A 27,569-nucleotide genomic window follows, 5' to 3' on the forward strand; every position below is an offset into this window, starting at 1 on the left:
TCAGTTAGCTAGTATTTTGTTGAGGATTTTTGCATCTATGTCATCAGGGATATTGGTCTAGCCAGAGCAATCAGACAATAGAAAGAATTAAAGGGCATCCAAATCAGTAAAGAAGAAGTCAAACTGTTATCATTTGCCAATGATATACTTGTGTACCTAGAAACCCTAAAGACTCATCCAAATGACTCCTAGATCCAATAAATAAATTCAATCAAATTCACACAAAATCAATGTACACCAATCAGTAGCTTTGCTATATACCAACAGTGACCAAGCTGAGAATCAAATCAAGAACTCAATCTCTTTTACAATAGCTGCAAAACCAAAAATAAAATACTTAGGAATATACTGAAAAACCTGAAAGACCTCACAAGGAAAACTACAAAACACTGCTGAAAGAAATCATAGATGACACAGTCAAATGGAAACACATCCCATGCTCACGGATGGGTAGAATCAATATAATGAAAGTGACCATACTGCCAAAAGCAATCTACAAATTCAATGCAATTCCCATCAAAATAACATCATTGTTCTTCACAGAACTAGAAAAAACAAACGAAAAATTCATATGGAATCAAAAAGATCCTGCATAGCAAAAACAAGACTAACCAAGAAGAACAAATTTGCAGGCATCACATTACCTAACTTCAAACTATACTACAAGGCTATAGTCAGCCAAACAGTGTGATACTAGTGTAAAAATAAGCACATAGACTAATGGAACAGAATGGAGAACCAATAAAGGGAGCTAAATACTTACAACCAACTGATCTTCAACAAAGGAAACAAAAACATAAAGTGGAGAAAGAACATCCTATTCAGCAAATGGTGCTGGGATAATTGGCTAGCCACATGGAGAAGAATCCTCGTCTCTCACCTTATACAGAAATCAACTCAAGATGGATCAAAGACGTAAATCTAAGACCTGTTACCATAAAAATTCTAGAAGATAACAACAGAAAAACTCCATTAGACATTGGCTTAGGCAAAGAGTTCATGACCAACAACCCAAAAGCAAATGCAACAAAAACAAAAATAAATAGATGGGACTTAATTACAAACTAAAAAGCTTCTACACAGAAAATGAAATAATCAGTAGAGTGAACAGACAACTCACAGAGTAGGAGAAAATACTCACAAATTATGCATCCGACAAAAGACTTATATCCAGCATTCACAAGGAACTCAAACAAATCAGCAAGAAAAAAAAAACAAATAATCCTATCAAAAAGCAGGCTAAGGACATGAACAGAAGATCTCAAAAGAAGATATACAAATGGCCAACAAACATGAAAAAATACTCAGCATCACTAATTATCAAGGAACTGTAAATCAAAACCACTATGAGATACCACCTTATTCCTGCAAGAATGGTCATAATCAAAACATAAAAAAAAATAGATGTTGGCATGGATGTGGTGAAAAGGGAACAATTTTATGTTTCTAGTGAAAATATAAACTAGCACAACCACTGTGGGAAACAGTATGGAGATTAGATTCCTTAATTAACTAAAAGTAGACCTACCATTTGATCCAGCAACCCCACTCCTGGATCTGCAGCCAGAGGAAAAGAAGTCATTATATGAAAAAGGTACTTGCACAGCATGTATATAGCAGCACAATTCGCAACTGCAAAAATATGGAACCAGCCTAACTGCCCATCAATCAATGAGGGGATAAATAAAATGTGATATATATATATACACACACACACATATATATGTATATGTGTGTATCTGTGTGTGTGTATATATATACGTATATGTGTATATATATACGTATATACACACACACACACACACACACCACGGAATATTACTCAGCCATAAAAAGGAATGAAATAATGGCATTCACAGCAACCTGGATGGAGTTGGAGACCATTATTCTAAGTGAAGTAACTCAGGAATGGAAAACCAAACATCATATGCTCTAAGTGGGAGCTAAGCTATGAGGATGCAAATGTATAAGAATCATACAGTGGACTGTGGGACTTTGGGAACTCAAGGGGAAAGGCAGGAGGGGGGTCAGGGATGAAAACTATACGTTGTGTACAGTGTACACTACCCTGGTGATGGGTGCACCAAAATCTCAGAAATCACCACTGGAGAACTTATCCATGTAACCAAACACCACCTGTTCCCCAAAAACTATCAAAGTAAAACATATTTTACAAAAACAAAATAAATAAAAATTTAAAAATTAAAAATGAATTGTTTGTTTTCAAAAGAAATGAACACTTGTATAGTTTTTGTGTAATGCGAAAGATGAACATCCACAATTACATGAAAAAGCTATTAAAATCCTCCCAGTCTGGGCGTGGTAGCTCCCACATATAGTCCCAGCTAATGGGAAGTCTGAGGCGGGAGAATTCTTTGAGCCTAGAAGTTCCAGGCTACAGACGCCACTGCACTCCAGACTGGGTAACAGAGCGAGACACTGTCTCTAAAACAACAGTAATAATAATCATCCTCCCTTTTTCAACTCGGTATTTGTGTAAGGCTAGACTTTTTTAAATACACGCTTCAATCAAAATAAGAGAATGGCTGGGATGCAATTACAGGCCATAATCCTAAGTGAATTAATGCAGGAACAGAAAACCAAATACTGCATTTTCTCACTTACAATTAGGAGCTAAACACTGAGCACACATGGACATAAACACGGGAACAACAGACACTGCAGATGACTATAGTGGGGAGGGTGGGGACATGTGTTGAAAAACTACCTATGGGTGCTATGCTCACTACCTGAGTGACAGGATCCATACCCCAAACCTCAGCATCAGACAACATACCCATGTAACAAACCTGCACATGTACCCCATTGCTGTGGGCTACGTGGACTACATGCAGTTCGTGAGGTTTGACAACAATGCCGCGAGTCCAAGGATGGACTCTAAAATAAAAGTTAAAACTTTAAAAGTAGGAGAACGTATCATATGACACAGACAAGAGTGACACTTGCAACAATGTAAAATGATCACTCTTCTTGTTATCAAAAATCTTGGAAAAGTCTCTCAGAGGTCTTCAAACCAAGCGATTCCATCCTGAATGAGGGCTAGGAAAATGAGGCTGGGACTTGCTGGGCTGAATTTCCAGGAGGTTAGGCATTCCTAGCCTCTGGACGTTTATGAACAGAATGATAAAGCTTACTGAACAGACCAGACTCAAGAATGTCCTGATAGTCCGGTATCTTGAGAACAGACGCCTTCCTAATTTTGCTTTAAAGATAATAATATCGGTTCTTGTAAAATACAGTGATTTTAAAAATTCATCCTTTATTACAAACCTTTATAGTACAGCACATCTCCCCATGATTTTTGTTATCCTATATATGAACATGCATTGTACCTAGGGTGGGCCTGTTCTTTTCCTTTTCCTTTTGGGAATGACCTATTCTGTATAAAGTAGCTATTCTTTCACTCCTTTTCTTTCTTAATAAACTTGCTTTCGCTTTGCACTGTGGACTTGCCCTGAATTATTTCCTGCGTGAGATCCAAGAACCCTGTCTTGGGGTCTGGATCGGGACCCCTTTCTGGTAACAGCTCCAGAAGGTGGAATCTTTTCCCATTGGGAGTTGCAGAGCCAATACATGAAACCAAAAGTGAGCATCAAGCAGAGCAAGTTTTATTTCCTGGCCAGGAAGTGAAAAGGTGGGAACAGCTCTGGCAAATCAACTTCTCGGCTAGCGAAGGGTGAAGGGGTAAAAGTATAGGTTTGCTCTGATGAAGGCGTTGGGAATTAAAGGGGGGGGGGGGGGGGGGGGGGGGGGGGGGGGGGGGGGGGGGGGGGGGGGGGGGGGGGGGGGGGGGGGGGGGGGGGGGGGGGGGGGGGAGGGGTTGAATTGTAGGAGTCAGAGTTGAACGGGAACATGATGCAGGAAAACAAAAAGTGAAAAGGTCATGGTTTTTTTTTTTTTTTTTTTTTTTTTTTTTTTTTTTTTTTTTTTTTTTTTTTTTTTTTTTTTTTTTTTTTTTTTTTTTTTTTTTTTTTTTTTACGGGGAAGTCGGGGCAGGGGGCGGGGCGGGTGGGGGGTGGAGGTGAACTTCCCTGAACCAGCAATACAGCCTTCCTTTTTGTCCTTTTAGGACTTCTTCCAGTCATTGTCATGGAGATTGCCAATTGTCATGGCGCTGGTGGGAGTGCCATTTAGCACGGAAACAGGATTATAATGAAGCCTGAGGCCCTTTTTAAGTCGTTTGGCCTGCTATCTTCGTTCTAACCAGTTTCAGCTGGTTTGATTGCAAAGACAACTTCCTGAAGCATGTCCTATTTTTCAAAGATAAGCAGAGTTAAGGCCAGGTGCGGTGGCTCACACCTGTAATCCCAGCCCTTTGGGAGGTGGAGGTGGGCAATCCCTTGAGGCCAGGAGTTAGAGACCATGCTGAACAATATGGTGAAACTCCATAGCTGGGTGTGGTGGCCTGGGCCTGTAGTCCCAGCTCCTCAGGAAGCCGAGGTTGGAGACCAGGAGATCAAGGCCTGAGCCCAGGAGATCAGTGCTGCAGTGAGCTATGATTGCACCACTGCACTCCAGCCTGGCCAACAGAGTGAGACCTTGTGGGGAGGGAGGGGGGTGGGGGGGTAGGGGGCAGACAAAAACAAAAACACTGATTTAAACAGTTCCTGGGCCAGGACTCAGGGAGATAGTGTAACAAAGAGCAGTTGGGGTAGGAGGAAAAGGAGCAGGACAAAGTTCCAGGTCCCCGGGCGTGGCTCTCAGGGTCTCAGTCCCTGAGGGCAGAGTCTAGGGATTGGGAAATCCAGCTTTGAGGATTCCACACTCCCAGGAGTTCCACTTCTTGCTCTCCAAACTGGTGTCAGGTCCTTCTTCCTGGACTTTTAGGCCTTAGTTCTCATTCCCATTGGGTGTCAGGTTTCTAGAGAGCCAATCAGCGTCACCACGATTCCCGACCATAAAGTCCCCACGCACCCACCAGAACTCAGATCCTCCCCAGATCCCGAGGATGGCGGTCATGGCGTCCCGAACCCTCCTCCTGCTGCTCTCCACGGCTTTGCTGCTGACCAAGACCTGGGCAGGTGAGTGCAGGGTCAGGAGGGAAACGGCCTCAGCAGGGAGGACCAAGGGGCCCGCCCCGCAAGGCGCAGGACCCAGAGAAACCGCGTCAACGCCCCCACCCCACTCCCCACCCCTGTCCCAACCCTTTCCTCCGTCCCCCCTCCCTCCCCCGCGCCCCCTTCCTCTACTCTGCTCATTAACCTCTAGACTTGGCCCCTCCTCACCCCCAGGTTCCCACTCCTTGAGTTATTTCTACACCGCCCTGTCCCGGCCCGGCCGCGGGGAGCCCCGCTTCATTGACGTGGGCTACGTGGACAGCACGCAGTTCGTGCGGTTCGACAGCGACGCCGTGAATCCGAGGATGGAGCCGTGGGTGGAGCAGGAGGGGCCAGAGTATTGGGAGGAGGAAACACTGAGAGCCAGGGCCCAGGCACTGACTCACCGAGTGAACCTGCGGACCCTGCTTTACTACTACAACCAGAGCGAGGCTGGTGAGTGACCCCGGCACTGTGCCGGCACTTACTCTTTTGCAAAGCACCTGTGACAATGAAGGACAGATTTATCACCTTGATGATTGTGGTGATGGGGACCTGATTCCAGCAGTCACAGGTCAGGGGAAGGTCCCTGCTGAGGACAGATCTCAGGAGGGTAGTTGGTCCAGAACCCACGTCTCCTTTCTTCCTGTTCCTGATCCTGCCCTGGGTCTGCAGTCACAGTTCTGCAAACTTCTCTGGGATCCAAGTCCTGGGGGTTCCTCTAGGACCTCAGGGCCCTGCCTCCTCCCTGGCCTCTCACAGGACATTTTCTTCCTAAAGATAGGAAAGGAGGGAGCGACTCTCAGGCTGCAGGTAAGTATGAAGAAGGCTGATCCCTGAAATCCTTGCAATATTGTGGTCAGGAGCCCATGGAGGAGCTCACCCAGTCCACAATTCATCTTCGAGCCGCATCTCCAGTGGGCTCTGACCAGGTCCTGGTTTTTGTTGTTGTTGTTGTTTTCCCTCCTTTCTTTGTTTTATGGAATTTCAGTGGTTTGTGTTTGGTTTTGGTTTTGTTTTGAGACAGGGTCTGGCTCTGCTGCCTGGGCTGGAGTGCAGTGGCAAAATTTTGGGTCAAGCACTCCTCCCACCTCAGCCTCCCAAGAAGCTGGGATTTCAGGCACATGCTACCACACCCGGCTAACTTCTGTATTTTGTTGTGGAGACAGGGTTTCACCATGTTGCCAGGCTGGTCTGGAATTCCTGAGCTCAAGCAAATCTGCCTGCCCTCAAAGTGCTGGGATTACAAACGAGCCACCAAGCTCAGCCAAGTCCATTTTTTGTTCTACCCCAGGCAGCAACAGTGCCCAGGGCTCTGGTGTGTCACTCAAGGTTTGTAAAGATAAAATCCTGGAGGGCCTGAAGTGGGTTGGGGGTGGGGCAGAGGGGATAATAATGGGTTATGGGGATTCGTTGATTGGGAATTTTTGATTGTGTGGTGGGCTGTTCAGAGTGTCACCACTTACCATGACTGGCCTGAATTTGTTCATGGCTATTTTCTCCTGTAGCCTGAGACAACCGCCTTGTGAGGGACAGAGTCGCCTCCCCTTTGCGACTTCAAGAGACTCTGGCTTCTCTTTCTGCAAAGGCATCTAAATGTATCTGTGTCCCTGTTAATGTGAGGAGGTGGAGAGACAGCCCACCTCTGTGTCCATCATGAGCTCCTTCCTTACACTGACCTGTGTTCCTTCCCTGTTCTAGAGGAGTGTGGCTGAGATGTCCCCATCCCTGTCTCAACATCATGGTGCACTGAGCCACAGCCTCTTACTTTTCTGTTAAAAATTAAAACCTGGATCTCAATTTATTTGTTCATATTCATGCGATGAAATGGAGTTAAGGAAGCTAAGGTCATAGCTAGAAATACAGACAAATAATTCCAGCACATCTCTAGCAAATTTAGCCTATTCCTATTCTCTAGGCTTTTCCTTACCACCTGTAATCTTGACCATATCCCTTGGAGTTGAATACTGTTTTCATACTGCTGTGGTTTGAATGTTCCTTCCAACACTCATGTTGAGACTTAATCCCTAATGCGGCAATACTAAAAGGTGGAACTTTTAAGATGTGATTGGATCATAAGGCTCTGCCTTCACTCATGGATTAATGGATTAATGGGTTATCACAGGAATGGGACAGGTGGCTTTATAAAAAGAGGAAGAGAGAACTGAGCTAGCATACCAAGCTCCCTCACCATTCAGTGCCCTGCACCACCTCAGGACTCTGCAGAGTCCTCATCAGCAAGAAGGGTCTCACCAGATACAGCCCCTCAACCTTGGACTACCCAGTCTTCAGAACTATGAGAAATAAATTTCATTTCTTTACAAATTACCCAGTTTCATATGTTCTGTTAAAAGCAATAGAAAATGCAGTAAGGCAGGAAATTGGTACTGAGAAGTAGGGCATTGCTGATAACAAATACGTGAAGACGTGCATTCAGCTTTGAAACTGAGTAATGGGTAGAAACTGGAACAATTTGGAGGAGCAGGAAGCCTAGATTCTGGTGAGGGATTAGAAGACAAGAAGACTAGGGAAAACTTCAAACTCCTCAGAGATTTATTACATGGTCTTATTACATGGTCATGACCAGAATGTTGATAGAAATGTAGACACTAAAGACCATTCTGATGAGGTTTCAGATGAGACTGAGGAACAAAGTGTTGGAAATTGGACTAAAGGCCATCCATGTTATAAATTCGCAAAGAACTTGGCTGAACTTTGTCCATACCCAAGCTCTTTGTGGAAGGCCAAACTTTAGAGTGATTAATTAGCATATCTGGCAGAAGAAACTTCTAGGCAAAATATAGAAGCAGCTGCATGGTTACTTTTGGCCACTTACACTGAGATTCAGGAGCAAAGAAATAAGTTAAAGACAGAACTTATAATTAAAAAGGAAGCAGAGCAGAAAGATTTGGAAAACTGAGCCTGGCCATGTGGAGAGTGAAAAAGCATTTTCAGGGGAGGAAACCAAGGATATACCTCAGTGACCATTTGTTAAAGAGCAAGGGATAGAAGACTGTGAGATGCTATTTCTATTTTTTTTTTTTTTTTTTTTTTGGAGACGGAGTCTTGCTCTGTCACCAGGCTGGAATGCAATGGCGTGATCTTAGCTCATTGCAACCTCCACCTCCCGAGTTCAAGTGATTCTCCTGCCTCAGCCTCCTGAGTAGCTGGGACTACAAGCACGTGCCACTATGCCCAGCTAATTTTTTTTGTATTTTTATTAGAGACGGGGTTTCACCATGTTGGCCAGGATGGTCTCTATCTCTTGGCCTCATGATCCACCCACCTCTGCCTCCCAAAGTGCTGGGATTACAGATATGAGCCACCATGCCTGGCCCAGCGAGATGCTATTTCTCAAGAGAATGGAAGACCCCAAAGGCAATTCAGAAATCTTTGAGGCTGCCCCTCTTGTCACAGGGCCAGAGGCCTAGGAGGAGAGAATGGTTTCAGGGGACAGGCTGTCTCCAAGAGCTCACTGCCCAGGACCACCTTGGGATGCTGCTCCCTACACCCCAGCACAGTACTCACTCAGTGGCCACCCCAGCAGTGGCTCTAGGTGTAGCTTATGCCACAGCTCCAGAAGGTACAAATCATAGACCTTGGTGGTGTGCAGGGTATGCTAACTCTGCAGGCTTGCAGAAAGTAAGAGCTGTGGAAGCTTCTTCCGCCCAGATTTCAAAGATGTCATTGAAGTCCTAGAAGACTAGGCAGAGACTTGTTGCAGAGGTGAAGGCACCACAGAGAGCCTCCACTAGAGTGATGCTGAGTAGAAATGTAAGGTGGAGCTGCCACAGAGAAACCCCACCAGGAAAATGTCTAGTGGAGCTGTGGAAGCCAGGCCACCGGAGAGAGGGCCTTGTGTGGTGGTGAGAGCAGAACCTGATTGCCACCAGGACTCAACCACCAGCAGGACCCCAGAACTGGAGTCAGTAGCAGCATGCAATGCCCACTTGGGAAAGCTTCAGACATCAGCCTCCAATCCATACGAGCAGTCATGTGGGCTGCACCAAGCAAAATTACAGACACAGGGCTACCTGAGGCCTTGGGACCAACACCTGCTCCAGTGTGTCTGGAAGGAAGCAAATGGAGTCCAAAGAGATCATAATCCACTTCCCATGAACACCGTTTCTCTCCCATGACCCTTTAACAGGATCTTCTTCATTCTCCTCACACTCTCAAGATGAGCTGTGGCAAACTTTGAAGTACAATTAAAGCTGTATTTGAGCATCACTTGTATTTCGTTTATCCATTTTGCATCTTATTCTTTTTGTTTTTTAACCACTTTCAATCCATCCTTGGGCTTCCAATGCCATGGGCCACCCAGAACTGCATTCCCTGATCTGTGTTCTAGTTCTGGTTATGTCGACTTTCCCCTTCTCCCTGGTTGATCCCCCTAATTATCTAAGTCTCATTCTGTCAGGTGATATCCAGTGAGAAGGTAATGTACATGGTGGCAAAGCCCAGGGAGTCCTGGGTGTGAATTTTTACTTTGCCATTTCCTACCTGTGTGACTTATGCCGTGGGGCTTCACCTATCTGGGCTGCAGTTCCTCATCTTGTACATGACACCATTTTCCTGGGAGAGTTATTATAAAACTAATATAAAGGCAAGTTCAACATCTTGCCCACACTCACCCACTTGCATTAAGTACTGAGTCGATTAGGTTCAAGAGGCTGGTGGGACACTTTTAGAAATTACAGTAATAGGGACCCTCAGGAGGTAGGATTTTTTTTTTTTTTTTTTTTTTTGAGAAAGAGTCTCACTGTGTCACCCAGGGTGGAGTACAGTGGTGTGATCACAGCTCACTGCAGCCTCAGACCCAAGGCACAGGTGATTTTCCCACCTTAGTCACCCAAGCTGCAACTACAGGCGAGTGCCAGCATGCCCGGCTAATTTTTTTAATTTTTTGTAGAGATGAGGTCTCGCTATGTTGCCCAGGCTGGTCTTAAACTCCTGGCCTCAATCCACCCAACTTGTCCTCCCAAAGTGCTGAGATTACAGGCATGAGTCACCACACCTGGCCAGGAGGTAGGATTCCTACTCCTAATGCATGGCTCTTGTGGAGTTGGGGGACAAGGGTAGTGGTTTATCTTTTCTTGATTCCCTTCAGTTGAATGAACAGAGGTAAGTAATTGAGTTTGAATAAAAAAGAGAAATTGCCTTCAGTTTAGTAGGTATGCAGGTGGAGGGGAGGCATGCGGCAGTGTGTTATTGCTCTCCATTATAAGTCAAGCATGAGAGCAGCCTTATCAATGAAGAGACACACAAACAGCGTAGGCACCTAGCACTCTTAATTAGAGTGTCAGTTATTGACAGGGTGGGCCAGGAAGGCTGTCTGAGTTGGACAGCGCCGGCTGAGGCCTCCCTCAGAGCCAAGCTGCTTGCAGCTCTCCAGTTCCAGCCAAGCCTGGAGGAGAGACCGGGTCCGTGCGGGTAGGGCCCTTGGTGCCTTGGGACCCCATGAGCACCCACCCTCCAGTTTGGGGTGGGATGGCCCAATCGGGCACTGTGGGGGTCCATTTGGAAACCACTCTCTGCTTTGAGGATAGGCGAGGAGCTTCCTTTGGAGGAGGAAGCTGTGAAGAGGGGCAGACACGAGGCCTCTGGCCAGCCATGCCTGGGGCCCTGGCTTCCTTGTGTCCACATCTGTTGTCCCGGCTTTTCACAAACAGCGCCCAGAGTCCACTGCTTCTGTCCAGTCCACTCCTTCCCCTGTGTGGCCGAGAGGGCACAACACTGGTGGCTTCAGGACGTGGCTGTGAGCGTGGGGCTGGGGCCCAGAGCAGAGGATGGGAGAGGAGCCGCCAAGCCATCACCGACCATGGGGGCCCTTCACCGGCTCCCGGCGAGGTCAAGCCCCGGATTTGGGTTTGCCCAGCAGGTGCTTGGCATCCACACTTCCTCTCCACCTCCGTGCCTCTCCCAGGAGGACCTGGCCCATTAGTAAGCCGGGGGCGTTGGGTGGAGGGGGTCAAAAATAGTGTCAGGGGGAGGGGGTCAAGTGAGATTAGACATGAAAAATGGGGAACTTGGAGACCGCAGGGTTGGGGCTCAGGAGGGACCCAGAAGCTTCTAACCAGGGCAGGTTAAGTGAGGGGCACTTCGGCAAGAGGAAGAAAGATTATGGGTGTGGTCTTTTTATTCCCTATTTGACCGCCAGAGGTCTGCAGCTCTGTGCTTGGTGAGTTCTGACCGCCCCTGAGGGGAGCTGAGCCCAACAGACTTTAATTCCACGCAAAAAAAACCTCCGGAACAGGCAGCTTTTGTGTCCAGGAAAGGGAGCCTGGGCGTAACGGTGTCTGAAAAAAGTTACACAGAGAAAAAGTAAAATTAATGTTTGCTATTCTCTATTGAACACATATCAATTAACTGGTCCCAGAGCCTGTACTGGTCTCCTGGTTTCTATCCAGGCCTTTTCTCATAAAGCCAGAATCCCCAACTCTTGGAACCGGGAATCCCCAGCAGAGGATCTCAGCTCCCAAGCTCCAATTCAGCCTGGGCTGCCTGGCACCCGCCACACTGCCCAGGAGCTGTCAATACCTGGAGCACAGTGCAGCAAGAATGCAGAGAGCTTGGTGTGGGAGGTGAGCCAGTGCAGAGGGGTTCCAGGAACTCCTTGGGCCCCTGGGGCAGCTCCCACTCAGGCCGTCCTGCAGGTCCTCACCAGGCCCATTCTGGAGCAGGAAGGATGCCCTTAGTAGAGAGAGGCAAAGGAAGGGTAGAGGTGGGCATTGGGTCACTTGGACTTCGTGGCAAACTGGAGAGGGAGATGACAGGCAAGGAGTACTGGCTCTCCAATGGAAACCTAGAGCACGTTGCCCAAAGGGAATGGGTATGTTTGTAACTCAAACCTCTGGCAGTCCTGAGTGAAGCGAAAGCAGCAGCTTCCAAAAATAAAGGAAGAGGGAGTGGGTGTCCATCAAGGGAGTAGGGAAAATGCAGAGAAGAGGATTCAAGTCAAGCCTGGGCGTCCGAGGGCATTCCCAGCCCCTGGGTCTTCCTTCCTCTGTATCTGTCTCAGGCTCTCCTTGGGCGCTGCTCACTGAGTCACCATGAACCTTCCCATCCAGTCGCTCCCAAGAACCTGACCTGTATCCTCTGGGGAGCTCTGGCACTCTGGGCTTGCAGGTTGAGACTCCATCCCACTGGTCTTTAAGAGTCCATAAGGCCAACAGTATTCCTGCAAAAACCCCTGAACATTTAATGAAGGGATATTTGACCTCCAGATTGACCCATTATTAAATACTTATCTTCTTCAGGCAGAAGCATACTCTCCAATAAACAATGTGGCTGATGGGAATGATAATCAATGGGAATGAGGGCGATTATGCACAGCCCACTTTTTTTTGTTTTGTTTTGAGATTGTGCTGTTTTTCCTTTATTGTTGATGTCTGTTTGTTTGCAGAACTGTGGCAAAAAAAAAAAAAAAAAAAAACTAAACTAGTAAACCTAGTTTGTCTTCCTCTCTTAAAATGCTGCTTTTGCCACCATTAAGTGAGGTCATCATTAAATGAGGGCCATAAAGCTAGTACCTACCACAGAGAGTGTCATGAGGAGCAAATGAGTTGATATGTGGTTTCCTCTTATACTGTTAGCCTTACAATCATTTTTTTTCCCACAGCACTTTTATTTTTCCTTACACAATGTCATGTTGCTGGGGCCTAATGTTCTCACATAACAGTAGAAAACCAAAATTTGTTGTCATCTCTTTAAAGAATCGAGAATTGTGTACAAAAAAACCTTACATAAATTAAAAGGATGAATGTATTTACAGGTATAAATGCAAACCGCTTCCAACTCAAGGCAAGTAACAGCCCGCAGCATTCTGGCAGGAAAACATCAGCTAAGAAAGGAAACTGGGTCCTATGGCTTGGACTATTCCAACTCTGACAGACCAGCAGGACAGAAACAACTGGTTCAGGAGCCCTTGCCAGCCTCTAGAGAAATCCCAGAACACTCAGCCCTGACACATTAATACCCTGCACAGATCGGAGACTGCTGACCTCGCAGACCCCCCCAAACCACAGACTTGTCTTCCAAAAGCACATTCTTACATTAGCCACAAAGTGACTAAGCCACATGTACTAAGGGTTGAAATCAAAGATATGTACAGGGTATTAAACAAGTGCGAAGGGCAACGGTTAACTTGAATACAAGGTCAAAATCAGCAACAAGTTCTACAATCTAGTGCTGGTATCAGACACAAGCTTCAAGGACAATTTCTTTTCAAAGGCTTATTCCAGTTTCGTGAGGCTGGCATGAGGTGTATGCATTTGCCAGGGGCAAATTTATACTTCTGAATTAACCCATGCAGCAAATGCTATGCATCTGCTTGCAGTACAGTTAGAAGCATTTGCAGTGGACGATGGAGGGGCCCGACTCGTGGTACTCCTGCTTGCTAATCCACATCTGCTGGAAGGTGGACAGTGAGGCCAGGATGGAGCCGCCAATCCACACCGAGTACTTGTGCTCTGGGGGTGCAATGATCTTGATCTTCATGGTGCTGGGTGCCAGGGCAGGGATCTCCTTCTGCATCCTGTCGGCGATGCCCGGGTACATGGTGGTGCCGCCTGACAGCACCGTGTTGGCACAGGTCTTTGTGCCATGAAGGAGTCGATGGTGGTCTTGTACTTCATGAAGGAGTTGATGGTGGTCTCATGGATGCCGCAAGATTCCATGCCCAGGAAGGAAGGCTGGAACAGTGCCTCCAGACACCGGAACCACTCATTGCAGATTGTGATGAGCTGACCATTGGGCAGCTCGTAGCTCTTCTCCAGGGAAGAGGAGGATGCAGCGGTGGCCATCTCCTGCTAGAAGTCTAGGGCAACGTAGCACAGCTTCTCCTTGACGTTGTGCATGATCTCCCACTCGGCCGAGGTGGTGAAGCTGTAGCCACACTCAGTGAGAATCTTCATGAGGTAGTGGGTCAGGTCCCGGCCAGCCAGGTCCAGACACAGGATGGTGTGGGGGAGGGCATAGCCCTCATAGATGGGCACCGTGTGTGTGACCCAGTCCCCAGAGTCCATGACAATGCCAGTGGTTTGCCGAGAGGTGTAGAGGGACAGCACGGCCTGGATGGCCATGTATATGGCCCGAGTATTGAAGATCTCGAACATGATGAGTCATCTTCTCTCTGTTGGCCTTGGGGTTCAGGGGAGCCATGGTCAACAGCACCGGGTGCTCCTCTGGGGCCATGTGCAGCTTGTTGTAGAAGGTGAGGTGCCAGATCCCCGTGTCGTCCCAGTTGGTGATGATGTCATGCTCGATGGGGTACTTCAGGGTCAGGATGCCTTGCTTGCTCTGGGCCTCATCACCCATGTGGGAGTCCTGGCCCATGCCCACCATTATGCTCTAGTGCCGGAGACACCCAAAGATGGAGGAAAACACAGCTCTGGGGGCGTCATTCCTAGGAAAGCGAGCTTTGCACATGCCGGAACCATTGTCAATGACCAGCGCCACGATCTCTCCTTCCACTGCGACTGGCAGAGGAGCGGGCAGGCCAGTGGCGGGAGGACACGGTGCGCCGGCTGGCGGCGGCAACTGAGACCAGCCTTACAACAATTTTAAATGTCATGAAACACAGTCCACTCTAAGTTTTCACGTTTGCTGGTTGACTTAGTGTGCAAATGGAGTCACGCTTCTATTTGGTGAACACAGTGGAGGACTCCAAAGTGCACTTCCTGCTCGATATGCCACGCTCAGCAGATGCAGTTCCCACCGCACACTAGAGCCAGTGTTTCTGGCACCCTAGAAAAAGGAAGCCATTTTGTAAGAAACTGCTTTTGTTCCAGTAATATTATGCCGCAGAGGCCCAAAGAAACTTGATTGAGGATTTTATAGAAAGAGCAAAGGACAATTTGATTGTCTTCTTTTTTTGCATTTCAATAGAGAATGGAATGATTCTGTTTTACTCAGAGTGTCTTCCAAGACTTCCGTAGAGAGCAATGCCTTTGAAACAGGCCAAATCTGCTTTAAACCACGTTGTTCTTGTTTTTTCTTAATTCTGTGTTACAATTACTGTGGATGTTTTCACATTTTAAATCATCATTGTCTGAACCTTCGTATCCAGTTTTTCCAAGAGGTAAAATTGATCTTTAAACACAAAAAATAAAGTATTACCAAGATGTTCCCAAAACACTGTTGATAACCACAACTGCTACAGAATGGTATTTATTCATTTGTTCATTCATTCATTTAAACTTTCAGGGCCATCCAGGAACAGTGATAGACACTGGACAGCAGCCTGAGTGGGGTGAGCTCCTGGCCCTAAGAGAACTCAGACAGCAGTGGGATGGTCAGCCCTGAACAGTCAATTTCCTGCCTATCTCTGCCATCCAGGCTGAGCTGGAAGCTGGTACAGAGTGCGTGTCAGACTGGCCTGTGAGATGCCACCTGCACTGCCTTTACTGCAAGTGCCATCAGTCAGAGCCCTTAGAGAGGGAAGGAATTTGACTGGGGTATTAAGCTCCAGAGCATCACATCCAGGGATGCTCACTCCCCCTCAGCCTGGGGGGCTCCATGATTGGCACAGGGCAACCCTACCCAGATGTTCTCAGACTTTGTTTCGTCTCCAGGCCCCTAATGATGTCAGTTGAGATCAGGCTTGTGGTCACATTGGGACCGGGGACATAAAGTCAAGTGGCAAGTTGCAAGTCAAGTTGCTGCTCCTAATCTCAGGAGCAGATTAGGAAGCGAGCAGGACAGTGAGAGGAAAGAAGACCCAGGAGCAGATGTTACAAGGAAGCTCTGGGTCCCTCAGAGCCCTGCAGCTCCTGCCTGGGCATGGTTCCTGGCTCCAGCAAAGCCCAAATTCTGAGGTTTCTTGAAGAAGCCCGTGGCCCCCAACCCTGCCTCTGTGTGTCATGGGAGGTTCCCATGTTAACGCTTTTCTCACTCCCCCTTCAGAGGAAACTCCAAACTCTTCCTCCCTGCTGGACATCACCTGAGGTCAAATCTAGGGATCTCATAGGATGCCTCAGATTCCCCTGAAAGGCAATGACCCATCCCCAAGGGAAATAGGGACCCCGGTGCTCCAGGCGATGGAGAAGCAGAGCTGAGTATGGGCTGACCTGGCCCTGGGAGTAGAGGCACTGAAGGAGAGTCCATGGCTGCAGAGCTTTGCTCTGACCTGAAGACGCAACAGACACAGGAGTGGAGAATCCCTTTCCCAACCCTAGATCTCATGCACTTGCTGTGTGCCCTCCAACCCCATGTGGACCTTTGTGGCAGCCCTGGGCTGCCTGAGCTGCTCTGACCTTCCATAACTCCCAGCGGCCCTTCTCTCTGGTTTCTACAGAGTAAGGAGACAGATCTTGGCCCTTTTTTTTAAACTTACCTTTGCCTTCAAACCTATCCCCTCTTTTCACTTCCCCTAGATCCTTAAGCAAAAAGTACAATCTAGATCGTTGATAGGAGCTTTCTCTCTGCACACACACACACTATGTAACACACATATACACAGAGAAAGACATAAATATACACATGGATCTCTTAAGTACACTCCTATTTCCCTCCTTCACTTCTATTCTCTAGTGATGGATCTGGCCTCTGCCTCCCAGAGTCCACCAGAGCCAGTTGGCCTCAAAATTACTCACCTCTTTTGGCAGGGACCTTGAGCCCCATTTTTCTATTAATTCTAGTCCACTGCAGCTGACAGCACCCTGGCCTGATTTCAGGAATTTGGGTACTTTTATCTGCTCTACTTCTAGTTATTGGAGTGTCACTGACCAGCTCTAGGGCCCTGTTTACTTCTCTGAAAAGTGAAGGACTCAGACTACATTCTGTTGTTCTTGACAGGTCTAGGAGTCAATAGTTTTCTAATTCCCCCATGAGATGACCAGAGGGGTCTAATGTTCTATATGCTCCTTCATCACATTCCAAGTAAAGTGATGATCAGGATCCAAAAAATCATCCATAGTCCTGAAAACTCTCATGTCCACTCAGTTATGGGACCCTGGAAAATGCACCCAGGAGCAAGCAGAGTCCTGTGAGGAGAATAGAGGTGGTGATGGTGCCATTATAACATTCAGGAATATATATATCTTTATAGAGACTGTCTACTCATCTCTATACCCAGAATTACTTTTTTGATGACTTCTATGCTGTTAAATTAATTGAGGCCATTTTCCAGCTCAGAATATTGCCCCAGAATTGCACAGTGCATCCACCTCATGAACTGGAGGAAAAAAAAACTTTATTCTTCCATTCCTAGAAGTAATGGTGCATAAATGACACCTGGATCAGGGTGGGTGAGATTCTCAGTTTCTGATGACACTTTGTTCAATTCTATCAATTGCAGAGAGGTGTGATGAATCTTCTACTGACTATGGAATGAAGGGTAGTCCTTTTTTATCTGAATCTGACCACAGCTCCGTTGGGATGGGTCCCAATCACTTCCCAGGAGGACAGAGTCAAAGAGACTTCTCAGCTTCCCCACATGAACCCAGCACCAGGTAGGCCCTCTCTGAGCCCTGGGAAGCCTATAGGTAAGGATGTCTTTGAAGAGAATTGTACAAAGAAAAATGACTCGTTCCCTTTCACTGGGTCTACTCAAGAGAAGGCACTCCTAAGTCAGGCCCAGGGAATCAGTCTCCAGATCAGGCCGGTCCTGATCAGGGCTCTTGTGCAGCTCCTCCTCAGTGATCGGATGTCCCCTTCACTCTGACTGGTCTGTGCCCCCATTCAGATCATGGGACCCTAGTACAGCACTCTCCTGGGGCCACAGTGCACCTAGACACACCCAGGGTCAGGGTGGTGACTCCTTTGGGGTTGCCCATCTCTAGGTGTGTCCAGGGGCACTTTGGCCTCAGGAGAGGAGCTATTGGGGCTCCTGCACTGTCCTGCAAGTCCACAGATGATATGGGAGCAGAAAAAGACTCCTAGGCAGGGCACCAGGGAGAGACAAATGTTATTTGGGAGCTTACTTAGCCCAAGACATCAGCTGCTGAATCACCTGGCAAGGTGGGAGGCAGGGAATGGTGAGAAGATGGGAACTCTGACCACCAGATGAAAAGGAGTCACGTGACTTTGTAAGTCAGAATTTTAGGAGTCATGAAAGCAAAGGAAGTGGCAGGCCAGTTCAACTTAATGAATAAGGACTGAGAAGTGTGGAAGCCACAGAACAAGGAACAGAAAAAAGAGAGATGAGGGAAGAGCCCACCACGCTGGGTACCAGGTGCCAGGTGCATTTTATTGGGTCTCTGACAACTTGGGGAGGAGTCCAGTGAGACCTGCCCCATGCGATTCATCAGTTTCTCCCCTACTGTGCCCTGCTTTCCTCCTCACTGGGCCTTTTCTGTCACTTCTTCACCCCTCCTCCTACTCCACTGTCTGCGACCCCTACTCAAAGTTTCTTCCCCTCTGGAATTCCAAAAGCTGCCAAAATGAGGGTGGAGTCCTGCCTTCCAAGAGGGGTTTTTCAGGGGATCCCATGAGGCTAATCTTGCATGTTTTCATCATTTCCTGATGCCTGGCTACAAGAGCTTTCCAGAAGATCTTTCCTCCTGGATTTGGGGAAACAAAAATGGTTTCCTTTTGTTTTTAATAGGGGTGTGTGTGTGTGTGTGTGTGTGTGTGTGTGTTTGCATGCACACACTTGCAGGGATGGGATTTACTACATCAGATAATCAGGAAAGATTATCAAACTAAGATAACGTTGCATTACTTTTCTATGACTGCCATAGCAAATTACCACAAGTTTAGTGGCTCAAAACAAACTTACTCTCTTACAGCTCTGGAGGTCAGAAGTCCAAAAACAGTCTCATTGAGTTAAAGTCAAGGTGCAGGTAGATTTGGTGTCTCTGATGGATGCAAGACAGAATCCAATTCCTCCCACATTCCTCAGATCCTGGCTTCTTCCTGGAATCACGCCCATCTTTTCTTGAGTGTTCACATCCCCTACTACTGTGGTCAGGTCTCACTCTGTCTCCTTTTATGAGGACACTCGGGATTATATTTAGGAAGCACCATATCAGGCAGGCTGCACTCCCTGTCTCTAGTTTAATCACATCTACAAAGCTCCTTCTGCCATATGAGGTAACAGTCACAGGCTTGGATGATTAGGACATAGATATCTTTGGGGGCCGTTATTTAGCTTACCACACTAGCCTTGTGACAAACAGCATTATCCTTACGAAAGTCCTCCTAGAAGTACATCCAATGTTTTCTAAGGGAAAACCATTGAGAGAGAACTAAATTTTGTCATTACAAAAGGGATGAGGCATGAGGAGATCAAAGGAAAGCAAAGACACAAAATGAAAATTCAGTGGTCCTTCAGCGTTTATAAATCTGTGCATTAGGGAAGAGGAGAAGGACCTTCCAGGTAGAGGAAATAACTGAGTAATGGCCCAGGAAGTTTATAGTGTGCTTTGATGAGAGCTTAACAGAAGAATAGGAACAGTTTCCCATGGAGTTGATGGTGGCAGTGCTGGTGCATTTGGGATCTAAGGGAGCTTTATGTATTTATTTAGTTAGAGACAGAGTCTGGCGCTGTCACCCAAGCTGGAGTGCGGTGGCAAAATCATAGCTCCCTGTAATCTTGAACTTCTGACCTCAAGTGATTCTCCCACTTAAGCCTCTCCAAGTGCTGGGATTACAGGCATGAGCCACAGCTACCACCCCTAAAATAGCTTTTAGAGGACGTGAGGAAATAATCTGGTTTTAACCATTAAATAATTCAAGGGGATTCTGGGGGATTCTGATTCAAGGGGATTCTAAGTCAAAATCCCACCCATTAAGAATGATACTGCAGTGCAGGCTGCCTTTGTTGGCTTTGGCCGAACTGGGGTATCCGGTCCCCTCCGCAGTGCTTGTGCAAAAGCTGGTTTGGTGCAGAGAATCCCTCTTCATGGGAAAGGAGGCGCGGCCAGAAAGGTGGCCGCCCCCTCGCTCATCCCGCAATGTATGTTTTTGGGGGAACCTGGTGCTGAACCATTTCTAGGGGACCTGCTTCCAGATGAAGGTTCTCACAATAGCAGAGCAGCTCCCGAGCTTCAATCTGTTGAAAGTCAGCTCTCCGCACAAGGGTTTGACCCACCGCGAGCATGTCCATTTCATCCTTCCTGCCTCCAACCCCCGTGGTTTGTCCTTGGCTGGAGGCGCGCTCCCCACAACACCCCCTGACTCAAGCATCAGAGCATCTTGCCCAGGAGTTCGCCTGCATCAAATGTGCCGCGCTGTTGGGAGGCGCTCCTCCCTCCCTGGGGGCTTACCCAGAGAGAGGGACCTGCCCAACTAGGGCTCGCCAAGGCCTCGGAATGGGACTTGGGGTGCAACGGGAAGGTCGACAGCTGTGTCGGAGGGCAGTCTGGTGGCCCCTGTAGCAGGGGTGGCCACGGCCAAGGGGGGCAGCGCCAGCCGCGCCTGAGGCCAGCCAGATAATACGGAAGTCACACTGCCCTCTCCCCCGGGGCAACAGACAGAGAGGGGCAGACTGGACTCTGCCCTTGCGCCCCTCCACCTAAAAAAAGGGAAAAAAGAAAAGGGGTGGGGGAATATGAGCCAAACCAAGTGTGAAATAGGATTGCAACCATTGGCCAGATTCTTTTAACACTATTTCAGAGGTAGAATGAATAGGACATAGCTCCTAAATAAAGTAGGCCAGTGACAGGAAACATTTTTAAACTGCTAAGAAATCTTAAGTTTCATCCAATAGGAGTTTAGGGAGCAAACATGCAAGCTATGTAATTTATGATAATTTCATCTTCATCATTGTTTTATTTTTATTAGTTTCAAATACTTTATTTTCATATTGCTACAACTTTGTTTCTCTCTTCTATAATTTTTTATTTAGTTTTATGGGATCAATCACTTTTATCATTTCAATTAATCTGTCATCTTTAGTAGTAAAAGCTAGGTGACCAAAAAGCTGAAAAAATGAATAATAAGAAAATGATATTTGACTGTATTGCTGAGGAAAATAATGATATCTCTGTTAGAAAATCCTTTATTGAAACCATATTTCAGTGAACTTTATATTGCACCAAATTTTAACTACTTTCCTTACTGTTTCTCTCCTTGATCATTAGTGTTGTTCATCCCGAATGTGTTAAATGATTCCGGAGCAAGAGTGCCAAAATCATCTACATGCTGCCTCAACTTCTATTTAAAAAAAAATAATGAGTTCTTATTTGGTAGAAACATTCCTCTCTTGGTGATGTTACCAAGCCCAAGGCTGCAGTGATAGAAACCAGAACTTTTTTAAGTAATAGGTGTAATTGTACAAGAATAATTATACACAATATTATCTCAGGTTTTGAGCTGAAAGTAAGTTCTCTAACTTTGTTCATCTTTTTAAAAATCTCTTAGTTTTTTTAGGTCTTTTACGTTTTGGCATAAATTTTTAAATCAGTTCATTAATTTCTAACCAAAGTCTCCTAGAATTTGGTTTGGTATTTGGTTGAATTTGTACATCAATTTGTGAAGGATCATATCTTAACAATGTTGAGTCTTGCTGTTCATGATCAAGGGGTCGATTTATTTAGGTCTTCTTTATTTTCTCTCCACACTGTTTGTTGGTTTTCAGTGCTTGGTTTTCGGAAGTCTTAGACATCATTTGTATTATTTATTCCTAAATATTTTCTGGTTCCGACACTACTGTACTTGGAAAGATTTTAAAAATTTATCTCCAATTGTTTACTGCTAATATAAAAGAATATATTTGGGGAGTGTTTTTAGTTTTGTTTCTGTTTTGGTTTGGTTTCATTTTTCTATTGACCTTGTAGCCTAAGTCTGTTTTGGTAATATTTTGTTAAATATTTTTATATCTATAGTACTGAGTAACAGTTGATAATTTTGTTTCTTTCCTTTTAATCAGGTGTATGATTTGCAAATATTTGATCCCACCAGTCTGTGGCTTGGTTTTTTTTTGTTTTTTTTTTGTTTTTTTTGTTTTTGTTGTTTTTTGCTTAATAGTGTCTTTGAAACTGAAGAGTTGTTAATATTGATGAAATCCAATTTATCAACCTTTTTCTATTATGTATCTATCCAAGCATTCTTTGCACAACCTGAGCTCACAGTATCTAAGAACTGTTTGTCCACCCTCAGGTCAGGAAGATTTTCTCCTACATTTCCTTCCAAACTATTTGTATAGTTTTGAGTCTTACATTTAGGTCTATGATCCATTTTGAGTTATTTTTGTGTTTGATGTGAGGTAATGGTAAAACTTGATCTTTTGCAAGTGCATATCCAAAAGTCCCAGCCCTATTCATTGAAAAACTCTCCTTCGGCACCTTTGCTGAAAATTAATTAGCCCTAGATACAAGAAAGTATATCTGGACTCTCAACTCTGTTCCATCAGTTGATATTGTCTTGTCTGTGTGGCAATACATCACTGTTTTGATTACTGTGGCTTTAGAGGAACGTTTGAAAGTGGGTGGTATAAATTCTCCTACTTCACTCTCCATTTTTAAAATTGCTGTGGCTCATCGAGATCCAATACATATTTTAGCATCAGTAAGTCTATTTTTACTAAAACATTTGCTTGGATTTTGAGGGAATTTTATTTATAGATCAATTTAGATAAAAGGTCATCTTGTCAATATTGAGTCTTCCCCTCAAGAATGCTAAATGTCTGTCCATTTGCTGAAATCTGATTTAATTTCTCTCAGTAGTGTTTTGTAGTTTTTAGCATACATGTTTTCACATATTTTCATAAACTGATTCCTAAATATTGGATGTTATTGTCAACTGAACTGGTTTTGTGACTTCATTTTTAGTTTGGGCCACCTATGAGTGTCCCTCCCACTAGCAACAGAGACCAATGTTGAGCCAGCAATATGGCAATATTCTCTGAGGAAACCAAACAGCAATTTGATGCCAAATTGAATACGTTGCAATTCTTCCATCCTCAAACAGCCAGCAATTCATTCTCACAGAAATAGAAGCAAGCTAGGTAGAAGTCTTCTTCTGTTCACAGTATATCAGCCAAATACTACCACCCAGGGGCTTACAGTGTATCTGATCTCATACAACATACCCTGTCCGGGAGACCCACTTCACAACAAAAAAGGTGTGGGAGTGGCCCATTATCATGGCATCTACTGATGGTATCACACACTGCACCACTCTGAAGCTGCTGGCCTCTATCACTCCTGGTATTGAGATAATCTGTGGATGACTCTGCTGAAAAACCAACTCAGAGGCAATGCTTCTTGAGATGGGATGTAAACTTCCATCATGTTTACACATGCAGCACAGGTATTGAATCAGGGACCCCTATAAGCTATCTGGTGCTCTGTTTCCTAATGAAAAAAGGACTTTGGTCCAGGAATCAAGAGATGGCAGGAGTGGGGCTTTATCCATCACAATCAAAGGCCCACTGGAAAAAAAAGTGTGTTTCTGGTTTCTTTAAATCGAGACTCTGCTAGATTAGAAGTCACGGCTCTTGGCCAGGCACGGTGGCTCACATCTGCAATTCCAGCACTTTCAGAGGCCAAGGTGGGTGGATCGCTTGAGCCCAGGAGTTCAAAACCAGCCTGGAGAACATGGCAAAAATCTCATCTCTACAAAAAATACAAAAAAAAGTTAGATGGGCATGTTGGCATGCAGCTGCAGTCCCAGGTACTCAGAAGGCTGATGTGGGAGGATCCCTTAAATTCAGGAGGTGGAGGTTGCTGTGAGCTGAGATCATACCATTGTACTCCAGCCTGGGCAACAGAGCAACACCCTGTGTCAAAAAAAAAATTCATAGTTCTTACTTCCCTGGTGACATGGCATTAACTACACTGAACTAACAGCCATACAAGCTGTAGCTGCTGCCTGGACACTCTGGCCTTCATGGTTTCAAACACCAATCGGACCAAAAAGATCCAGCACTGGCAGGGGTCAGTTGACTCTCCTAAGAGGATGTGGTGTTCCACAATGTCAGCAGATAAGAATACGTTTGGAACCCAGATCACCCATGTGGTTGCCTCTTGGTACTTGAGCCCAATTATGATCTTGAAAGAATGCATCTAACAACCCCAGCAGAGAAGGATACAATTAACAGAGCCTCAGATCCCTTGAGAATAAGGATTTGGATAATACCACCGGGTAAGCCTTCAAGATCTGATAAATTCAAGAAACATTTAAGATGAACACTGGGCAGGCCAGGACCATTCTGCCCCAAGAAAACGTGGAGTGAGGATGCCTTTGGAGAGAATAATAAAATGAGAAAGTCAAGTTGGATTGTACCATCCCCTAAAAAGTCCAGCTTGTCAGTTAAACTTTCCCCAGGAGGTTGGTGCCTGAACGAGGACAGGCCTCCTAAGATCTTATCTGAAGGGGTGACCTGCCCCTCCACACCTGTGGGTATATCTCATCAGGTGGGATGAGAGACTGAGAAAAGAAATAAGACACAGAGACAAAGTATAAAGAAACAATAGTGGGCCCAGGAGACCGGCACTCAGCATACCAAGGACCTGCGCCGGCACCGGTCTCTGAGTTCCCTCAGTTTTTATTGATTATTATTTTCACTATCTCAGCAAGAGGAATGCGGTAGAAGAGCAGAGTGATAGTGTGGAGAAGGTCAGCAAGAAAACATGTGAGCAAAAGAATCTGTGTCATAATTAAGTTCAAGGGGAGGTACTATGCCTGGATGTGCACGTAAGCCAGATTTATGTTTCTCTCCGCCCAAACATCTCAGTGGAGTAAAGAATAACAAAGTAGCATTGCTGCCAACATGTCTCACCTCTTGCCATAGGGCAGTTTTTCTCCTATCTCAGAATTGAACAAATGTACAATCAGGTTTCATATCGAGACATTCGGTTCCCAGGGGCAGGCAGGAGACAGTGGCCTTCCTCTATCTCAACTGCAAGAGGCTTTCCTCTTTTACTAATCCACCTCAGCATAGACCCTTTACTGGTGTCAGGCTGGGGGATGGTCAGGTCTTTCTCATCCCACGAGGCCATATTTCAGGCTATCACACGGGGAGAAACTTTGGACAATACCAGGCTTTCCAGGGCAGAGGTCCCTGCGGCTTTCTGCAGTGCATTATGCCCCTGGTTTATTGAGACTAGAGAATGGCGATGACTTTTACCAAGCATACTGCTTGTAAACATTTTGTTAACAAGGCACATCCTGCACAGCCCTAGATCCCTTAAACCTTGATTCCACACAACACATGTTTTTGTGAGCTCAAAGTTAGGGCAAAGGGGCTGGGGCAAAGTTACAAATTAACGGCATATCAGCAAAGCAATTGTTCAAGGTACAGGTCAAAATGGAATTTCTTATGTCTTCCCTTTCTACATAGACACAGTAACAGTCTGATCTCTGTTTCTTTTCCCTACATTATCTAGCTCCTCTCCTTTAAAAGCAAGTCTCTCCTCCTCTTGAAAAATAGCAAACACCCAGCAGAGGATCCCAGCTCCCAAGCCACTAATTGAGCTGCCAGCACCCTGCCACTCTGATTGATGAAACACTGCCCAGAAGCTTATAACAGCTGGAGAGGATCTTAAAGTTAGAGCCAGGAAAGGTGTCCTGGGGAAAGGTGAGTAAGTACAGAGAGGCACTGGAAGTTGGGTTGTTCCCTGGGGCTGACAGGCATGCAGGCTGTCCAGCAGGTCCCCACCAGACAGAGTCAGGAGGTGAAAAGATTTGTCCTGCAGAGGATGGGGAGGCATCAGAGGGGAAAGGCATGTGTGGGGTCACCTGGGTTCTGCCGAACCAGAGAGGGAGATGGAGATGGGAAGACACCCCAGACTACAGAGTGAAAAGAGATTACGTGTTTCAGTCACTCAAGGTTTTCTCAGTCATGACAGGAGCCCAAGAGGTAGCTTCCTGGTAGTTTGTGATGGGAAGAATGGCAAGATGGGAAGAATATCACCAGGGAAAGGGGTCAGTGGTGGGGAGTGAGGAGACAGGAAGGGAATAAAGAAAGAACTAGTGGCCAAGTGATGGCACCAGTCTCAGAACGAGGTGCTGGGTTCTGCTTTATCTGGTTATAATCACGTTGATGAGAGACTCCAGCAAGTGGAGAAATCCAAGCTGTGAGACCAGCCAAATACGGGCTCATGATGGTATTCCCTGGCCCCGTTCCTCTGCCACACTTGCTAGGAAGGAATCCTAAATCCTGGGATCCCTCTGTGTGCTGACACCAGCCTGCCCTCCCTCCTCTTCTCCTCTCACTCTTTCCCTCCCTCCTCTATTCTCCTGGCCTGCAGCCCCATTCACACTGTCTCTCCCCTCTCTTCCCCTCTGATAGCTTAGGAAGGACCAGAAACAGGCTGAGGTCAAGTGTTTTAATAATTTACTCAGTAATCTCCGAAAGTGTATTTGAGGACAATGACATTGTCCTTGGTCTCAAAGCATTTTCCCCACATCTGATCCTCAGCTATGAGAAGGCCATCAGATTGACTCAATGCCTGGGGAAGGAAACTTTAGTCCAGAGCCTTAAGGACACTTGCCCGAGTTCATCCAACCCTTCAGCTGAACCTCCGGAACAACATCTCGCAAGACCCCTACTAGTAGAAAGCCCAACTTCTAGCCCAAAACAGTAGACTCCAGCCCCTGGTGTTTTATTCTGCTGCCTGCTGGGGAAATTGGATAGGAATGATTTAGATATTTTGTGCATCAGAGGGGCCACCTACGCCCTTGGATGAGCTTCTCCTGTGGCCCCAGTTGTTCTGGCCAAAGATGACCTCATCTCTACAATCCATCTCTGTAAAATGGGAAGAAATTCAAACAGGCAATATATCAAGAATTGAATCCTTTTTCAGGAAATTTTGGGATATGTTCCAGAAAGGAAGACCTATACCCAAAGAGGAAGATTTTTGATCTGGGGAACTGGGGCACTGGTAAGAGGGGATGAAACTCACCAGAGAAGTAGGCAGGGGTAAGAGAAGAGTTGACAAGGCAGCAGACCCAGAAAGTGACGAGGTGGCCCGGGTGGGTGGGAAGGCAGAAAGAGTCTTCCCCAGGAAAATGACCTTGACAACAACCTCCATGAGTTTGAAGGTACTGAGAAGGGATTTGCTCAACTAAGGTAGACTTGGGAGATACATTTATTAAAGTAGAAGATCATGGTAAGTAAGAAAATGAAAACACCAGGTAATTATTAAATCCCTGGAAAACATCAGTATGTGTGCATGGAAAAGACAAGTTAAGGGGGTTTAACAAGCAGCTCAGGTTTGTCTAATATTCACATGCATAAATAATTGTATCTCTGACCCCCAATCAAGTCAAAATTACCATATATTTACTGGGAGGATGAAATTGTGTATGTTGGGGTTGGGTACCAAGGGTGAAAGCAGTATTGAAAAATCAGTACAGAGTGTCTGAAACTGAAATGTTTTAAGTCACTCAAATGTATGCTGTTAAGAGACATGGAGAGAAAGAAGAAAACAAACATAAGCCAAAAATCTTGAAAGGGGCTGTCTACTTGAAAGGCGGTGGGTGGGAATGGTTGAGAGGGAGTAGAGGGGAACTAGTATTTTGCAACTGGCAAAAAAAATAAAAGAAAGAAAAGCAGGGAGCCTCTGGAGCCAGTTCGACTCAGAAAACAGGGTTCCAGGAAGTGCTGGCAGGTCCCTGAGATCC

At 46.1% G+C, this 27,569-nt stretch overlaps 2 protein-coding genes and 1 pseudogene across 3 annotated transcripts in view; 2 read left to right on the forward strand and 1 right to left on the reverse strand.

Moving 5' to 3' along the window:
- The window catches only part of LOC100588639 (HLA class I histocompatibility antigen, A-11 alpha chain-like), a 462,712-nt gene that overhangs the window by 364,400 nt on the left and 70,743 nt on the right, over positions 1-27,569 (forward strand).
- On the forward strand, positions 4,927-9,269 carry LOC100604779 (saoe class I histocompatibility antigen, A alpha chain). The gene is made up of 3 exons (XM_030802287.1): positions 4,927-5,042; positions 5,253-5,513; positions 9,208-9,269. Exons 1-3 carry the CDS (start codon positions 4,970-4,972, stop codon positions 9,267-9,269), a joined length of 396 nt encoding a protein of 131 aa, XP_030658147.1. The 5' UTR covers positions 4,927-4,969.
- LOC100597465 lies at positions 13,145-14,501 on the reverse strand (annotated as a pseudogene). Its single transcript, XR_001114897.2, has one exon. The product of XR_001114897.2 is annotated as an actin, clone 302-like (transcript).

This window comes from Nomascus leucogenys, chromosome 22a (assembly GCF_006542625.1).
Source record: "Nomascus leucogenys isolate Asia chromosome 22a, Asia_NLE_v1, whole genome shotgun sequence".
NCBI classification, from domain to species: Eukaryota; Metazoa; Chordata; class Mammalia; order Primates; family Hylobatidae; genus Nomascus; species Nomascus leucogenys.